At 38.1% G+C, this 7,361-nt stretch overlaps 1 protein-coding gene across 2 annotated transcripts; it reads left to right on the top strand.

The window, feature by feature from the left end:
* The first annotated feature begins 2,337 nt into the window (after positions 1-2,337).
* On the top strand, positions 2,338-6,596 carry LOC135461581 (general transcription factor IIE subunit 2-like). Of its 2 annotated transcripts, none has more exons than XM_064738746.1 (2): positions 2,338-2,471; positions 4,939-6,596. In XM_064738746.1, exon 2 carries the CDS (start codon positions 4,952-4,954, stop codon positions 5,801-5,803), a length of 852 nt encoding a protein of 283 aa, XP_064594816.1. In that variant the 5' UTR covers positions 2,338-2,471; positions 4,939-4,951; the 3' UTR covers positions 5,804-6,596. The 2 variants fall into 2 exon arrangements, with proteins under 2 accessions (XP_064594816.1, XP_064594817.1); XM_064738747.1 differs by lacking the exon at positions 2,338-2,471 and adding an exon at positions 4,031-4,050.
* Positions 6,597-7,361: the final 765 nt, after the last annotated feature.

Genomic DNA, 7,361 nt, shown 5'->3' with positions numbered 1-7,361 from the left:
GATTGGTGTTTACGCCGTACTCAAGAATATTTCACTTATACGACGGCGGCCAGCATTATGGTGGGTGGAAGCCTGGCTGAGCCAGGGCGAAACCCACGACCATCCGCAGGTTGCTGGCACACCTTCCCACTTACGGCCGGAGAGGAACAATGTACTTGTAAAGCAATGTCATTTGAAGTGTTGAAATAGTGGTCATATGTAGTTGTGAAAGAAGTAAATTACCGGTACGATAAGACCGCTCATATATTATATGAGTTATATACTTCAATGTGTGCAAAATTACTCAATGGCTTGGGTATCACGTTGTACTCAATGACGCCATTACATTTTTCGCAATATATTTCGCCATTGGATGCATTCAACGCAATAATTATACCCGAATGTCGCCACTTGTGGAACCTTGGGTATAAAAAGCCGTTGGCGACGCTCGTGTGGCCCTTTGTGCAGTCTAACCTTCGCTGAATATCAGCATTTTTCCACCAGTTGGTGAGCACATGTATCTGAACGTCAATTGTGAGGAAGTTCGTTAGTAACTTGTTAAAGGTCGATGGTTTACTACTCTGTGATCTATCATGGCTTTGTAGGACTGGATGATACTGTGCACGGATCGGTGAAAAGACAATACATCAAAAGAAAATCATATATGTACAGATTAACACTAGTGACCTCATGGATTTCAAGCAAAAGTATAATACTACATACAAAAAGGATGATCTTTTTAAGTGTATGGTCTGGGTTCTTTTATGTTAATATATGCTGAAGTATTAAAATTATAGAAGGTTGTGTTGCATGATATGCCATGCTATATATAGTGTTACATGGCATCATATTTGTAACAATTACATACCTGACAAATGATAAGGGTCAATGTCAAGCTGCTATGTATATATATGGTACGTGTCTAGGGTACAAAACATCACCAGCCATGTTTATGTTGCAAGAGTTAAATGTTGACATTCCCTTTCAATGAATTTAACGAATGCAACAACCATAACAACCATAAAATGTATGGATCTTTTCTTTAGCACGGCTCATTCTATACCTGGCATTGAAGTTTTAATATATTTGTTCTCTTTTTTCAGAAGCCAGTTCAGTATAACATAAAAAAAAGTTATAAGGTAGGCCTATATCGGTGGTAAAATAAAGAAGTAAAATGACAACGGAATACTGGACCAGACCACTTACAAATTCTTAATATCAGTTGAAGAATGGAGTAACTCAATCTACACGCAGAACACTTTGATTGGAACGTTTAAAAGAGGGATTGGCTAGCGTCTGGCTGGCAGAATTCTAATCACAGTCACAGGCATATAAGTCACTAAGACATCGCGTTGGTCTGTATAATTAGAAACATGATACCACGTTTGCTATAAGCAATATTTCTTTCAAAATTACCACAGCCGAAATGATTCAAACAAAGCAAAAAACTGACAGGCCCAAACACTTCACGTGAACAACGTGCAAGATACTGTACAATCGTGACCATATGCCCAAGGTTAAGAAAATTTGAAAGGACGCGTTTAAACATGTATAGGGTTATTTCGTGTAAATATCAGAAATAAGATTTGATGGCTCGTGTTACGCCCTGGAGCTGGCAAGAAACAAGGGGAATAGAGTTCTTTCTAGAATATATATATATATACTGGGCAATAAGTATTGTCATGCATGGTTGACACCATATAGGTTCCATGAGACATGAATAATAAGCGCAAGGAGGGGTGCGGGTGTATTTTTATTTCTTATGAAGAGACATCGTGTAAAAGGGATGCATGCATGGATTTGTATGCCTTACAGTGGATATTGGAAACATTGATGTAGTTTCCATATTTTATCCGTCATGATTTCAAGTGTTTTAAGAACTTTATTGCTAGGGAAATATAATGTTCACATAAAACGTATACATGTGCAATTGCTGAAGTTAAATCATTCTTAAATATTATATTTGCTTGTCTGTAGGTCAGCTATACTTTACCTGTAAATGTAAAAGTAGCATACCTGGCGATAATAAAGGCTTACAAGTAGGTCCAACAAGAGGACAGTGTTGTGCTCAGTTCAGTTTGAGCATAGTAAACACTTATAGGTCCTACTAATCTGAGTGCGAATACGAGTCTCGAACTCCAACGCCGGTTCAGATAATACAGTACACTGTATGTCTATAGAACACGTAGGCCTACGTGGAACCTCGTCACTCGGTTGTGATCCACTAACACCACCCCTCCCCTCCTCTCCTCATCGCCATATATGGAAATGTATCGAAGGCTTTACTACACCTCGATTGATTAGCTCTTCTTTGATTTAGAAGTAACCGATTTGGACAATCAGTCAAAAACAATTCGGATAATAGGTCTCATCCTGAGTTATCTCGCTTGAATACTCTTCAACGCTGGAGGTGATAAAAGGTCAGGCCCTGTTTGATTTCCTCAGCACGGTGGAGAAGGGTAGCGCACAAAGAAGTGCATCGGAAATATTGGGTAACCTTCGGTATTCACGGTGTATTTTTATTAGAAAATCAGCATATGTGAAATGGCACAATAGACACTTCCCCAAACCGTTCAACAACGTTCACTTTACAATACACTTCTTTACAATACTTCTTTAACAAATTACGCTTATTTTTCATTACCGATGGAAATTTTCTTGACAGTTTTTGGCTTTTGCAGCGTTGGGTAGTCAACAGAAGCTTACATGTAGGTATTTCACATTTTTAGGTCAGGTCATGAACTCAAAGTTCCCGAAACAGTGCTAAATGCATGATTTTATGGTGGATACACCGAAAAAGTTGGTAAATTGTCTTAAGTGAATGGTGAAAGCCGAAGGCCTATAATGGTGAGAAATTTTCGGTCTATTGAAAAAGAATTACCCGGTACGAGAAATTTGACTTACGTCACGAAGCATGTGAATGAAACCTCAGAGCTATAGTGAGACCACAATATCTACCTCAATTTAACCGTATGGTCAGATCATAAAAAGCTTGATTTATGTCATGGTTTGGGTGTTTAAATGGAAAATTAAAAAAAGTTCTCCTGTTCTACTTCTTGTTTATGTCATTGCTTCACCAGGATTCAATTAGTGTATCGTCTTAATTGCCCCTGAATGTCTATGTTCGCTTTTTATATTTGGGCGATGCTCTCATGTTCATGACATATTCACCCCGGAAGGATGCATTGTGAAGTTGTGGAAAGCAGTCGATTACTATCCTCCGCAGCCATATCCATTCATACATCAACAAGTTCAACTTCCATTATGCAGTATATACACACACACCCAAGGGCTTGTTGTTGTTATATGACTGAAAAATTTTGGTGTTAAACCCAGAGCATACTTATTTATTTATTTATTTGATTGGTGTCTTACGCCGTACTCAAGAATATTTCACTTATACAACGGCGGCCAGCATTATGGTGGGTGGAAACCGTGTACAGCCCGGGGGAAACCCATGACCATCCGCAGGTTGCTGACAAACCTTCCCACGTACGACCGGAGAGGAAGCCAGCACGAGCTGGATTTGAACTCACAGCGACCGCATTGGTGAGAGACTCCTGGGTCATTACGCTGTGCTAGCGCGCTAACCGACTGAGCCACGGAGGCCCCTCAAAGCATACTTACATACATACACATGCAATAACCTTATCTTTAAAACAGGCAGTCAACCTAATATGATAGTGACATGAATGAAAACATGCAGATCTGTTTCTATTCCCCATATATATATGTACAAATTCTCATGTACAACAATTCTCATGTGTCCATCCGGAAACCATTCTTTTCTTTTAATGAAAATGTCATAATTTATACCGTTAGACAACTTAAGATATATACCTAGTATAAACAGTAAATTTTGAATGATTGATCTGCTAGTGCTTTTGACACACATTTCCAGAAACGTGGATAGAGTGGCCTTCATGTATAGGGACAAAGTAGAAGGCTTGCTTGTTAAGTGACATATATCTAAAAAGTTAAGTACATGTACATGTGTGCTCAAGCCATTGTCTTACAAGATGATCAGACAGAAAAAGGGAGTTTCAAGTTTGAACTCTTTTAGCGCTAAAGGTAAAAATGGTCTGCTGTCAGAAATGTTAGACAACTATTCTTGATCACATTTACTATAATATGGGGTATGGAAAAAGTGTCATGGAAAGTAAAATATAGTAGACAAGTGATGTAAAAAACTGAGGAGCTAAATATATGTGAACTGGAGAAGTTTCTAAAGGAAAGAGGTGTAATTTGTGGCTCTGGAACCTACTAAGATAGCTGTTCAGTAAGTTAACTGATTGGGAAACATTTTTCACAGCTCACATGATACAGTCGGAATATTTGTACCTTTAATGACCAAAGAGCTCGAATTCGAACTCCCATATTAGAAAAATCTTAGTGGGGTTTTTTTTTTGGTGTTTTTTTTTAGGGGGAGTGGGGGAAGGTGGGGTGCTGTGCAGAGGAGGGACAAAGATATTAGATTTTCTGACAAATGTCACCTATGAATACCCTTGAAGATAAATCAAGAGAAAAATGAAAAATTTTGAATTTGGTCTAAAATTGACTTTAATTTGGCAAAGATTGCATTAATTATAATATGAGACTTAATTTGTTAGAATTAATGAACTTGCTGTTGGTGGGGGTAAAACAGCTTCTTCTGTCCTGGTTCATGTTCATGTTAAATTAAACCAGTTTGCACTGGGTGATGTATTTTTAATTTTTATGGAAAATGCATGTGTTGCGAATTTAAGCTGTTTTGTAGAGCTTATTATAGTGTGCTTTCCTTCACTCATAAAACTATCATCGTATATCAGATTGGTAGATCTGTCATTTAGCAGGTGGATATTTAAGTAACTGTATTATCATTGTTATCTAAAAGAGTAATGCCAAATAATGCTAATGCTGTTACTGTCATGGTATTCGTGAAATATTCAAATAATTCTTTGTTTGTTTGTTTTTTGGCAGAAGAAAGGTAGGAATGGATCCTGAGTTGTTAAAGGACCGCAATGCCTTCATTCAGAGAGCTCTTTCTCGCCCAGTCGTAGAAAGAAAGCCCGAGAAGAGGAAGAACAAAGATCGAGATGACAGGCCAGAGAAAAAGAAATCAAAACTTCCTCCACCAAAGCCAGCTAGCGACCGAGTTGACTATAAATCAATGCAGGGTAGCTCCCAGTACAAGTTCAGCATATTGGCAAAGATAGTGAAATATTTGAAAAAGCGTCACCAAGCTGGTGATTATCATCCATTGACTATTGATGAAATCCTGGATGAAACCAACCAGCTGGACATCGGTGCGCGTCAAAAACACTGGCTCTCCACAGAGGCTCTTCTCAATAACCCCAAGGTGGAGGTCACAGATGGATTTAAATTTGCTTTTAAACCCAAATATAATCGAGTCCGGGACAAGGTCAGTTTGTTGAAGCTTTTACGAACACATGATTTGAAGGGACTTGGTGGAATATTGCTTGAGGACATCGAAGAGGCCCTTCCTCGTTGTGATAGTGTTGTGAAGGCTTTAGGGAGCAAAATAACATTCATAACACGTCCCATTGACAAAAAGAAAATTATATTCTATAATGACGCAGACTGTCAGTTCACAGTGGACGATGAGTTTAAGAAGCTGTGGAGAAGTGTAACAGTTGAAGGCGTTGATGATGGGAAAATAGATGACTATCTGGAGAAGCAAGGGATCAAATCCATGCAGGACATTGGCCTGAAAACTGCTCCCGTACAGAAAAGAAGGAAAGCTAATCGGAAAAAGCGGAACAACAATTTCAAAAAGCACAATGAGCATTTACAGGACATTCTACAAGATTATTCAGAAAAATAACGCCTTATTTTTTCAGCTAAGTTGAGACATACCAGTACATCCAGTACATGTATAGGCCTACCAGCAACAGCATGAACTGTGATGGACATACCAGTATATCATTCCTCAGTTATGGGCATAGATGCACATGTAATTTAATACATACCAGTAATATAAACAAATGTTGATGGTTAATATTACAGTGTTGAAGGATATTGAAAGATGTATGTTTCTGAATTTCAGGTGGTAAACTTTGTTAATTTGCTGGTTTATCCAGAATGAATTTGTTTCTGTGGTGTGCCACTGATTTCTGTGTAAGAATTATGCAGCTCAGTGCCTTGTCACAGAAAAGGCCTAAGGCGTAAGCTAAGAGTCACAGCTTTACTGATGAATGTATTTGGGATCACCACAATGCTAGAACTGAACAGTGAAGATAGTGAAACTTGTTTAAATAAGCATAAAAGGTCATGTACAACTGCTGCATACACTTTTAGAATTTGGTTTTCAACATTTTAGAGCAATGTAATTGTATGTGGCTTTACTGCTTTAATAATCATCTCATCAGTATTTTCTTGTGTTGAGGTCTATGTGGATTTTTACAAAGCATTCTTGTTTTCCAGTCTGCTCCATCTGCTCTCGTCCTCAGCTGTAGCTGAAAAGATTATCTTTCCCCCTGACAAACACTTATTACAACATGTACTTCTATATGTGCAGTCAACTCAGAATTGTTCATTTATATACTCTTACTTTGACTTACTGTTACAGTGCTACATATGTTTAGGAAGTTTGTTCAATAAATTAACTGTATTAATAATGCAGGTATTAATTTTGGATCATTTTATCCACCGTACAGTATGTGTCACATGTCACGTATTTATTTTGTTGTTTTGTTTTTTAGAGAAGACCATACCAGAGACTTTTGGCCAAAAATTTGATCAGTGCAAATCCAATCTAGTGCTATTGTTTTAGAATAGCGCAAATAATTGCCATTCAAAAATATTAGCATCATCATTTACAATGCAGGTCGCCTGATGACTTTTCAAACTTTTGAATCATATATGTAATGATGAGCTTTATGAGTATCGTGGAGAAAACCTAAATGCCCAGGGTAAAACACTGACCTGGGAATTCTCCTCCTGCATGACCTACAGGCTTGTACACGCCACACTGGCAGACAGGGTTGAAAGAAGTTGAACAAACAGCCCCATGAACAATGAGATCCAAAATAATTATATGACTTTGAAAAATGTCCTTGGGGATTGTCTTACACATTTCCAGTTATTTGTGGCCAATATGTTTTTCAGCCCTGTTGGAATGGTATGCCCCATTCTGTTTGTGTTTACTGGGTGGAGCACGTAAACTGTGATTTGACGTCAATTGTGTGTAACAGAACTCTGCCAATTCCTACTCGATATGCCACTGTTGAACTCCAATCTCTCTGACTGCGAAGTGATATATAGTGTTCGTTGTATTATTAGACTAAGGGCTGCAGGGCCTGTGTTCTTGTGAATATCTAGGTGATACATGTGCATGACAATACTTTAAAACCCTTTAATATTGCTCTCCTTTAATACTGAGA

Source organism: Liolophura sinensis, chromosome 1, assembly GCF_032854445.1.
Source record: "Liolophura sinensis isolate JHLJ2023 chromosome 1, CUHK_Ljap_v2, whole genome shotgun sequence".
NCBI classification, from domain to species: Eukaryota; Metazoa; Mollusca; class Polyplacophora; order Chitonida; family Chitonidae; genus Liolophura; species Liolophura sinensis.
Note: the sequence above shows the minus strand (reverse complement) of the source record. Positions and strands in the feature narration are given on the sequence as shown.

What these genes read in the sequence shown, in the direction of transcription:
- LOC135461581 (XM_064738746.1), top strand. Translation starts at nt 4,952, where the DNA reads ATGGATCCTGAGTTGTTAAAGGACCGCAATGCCTTCATTCAGAGAGCT.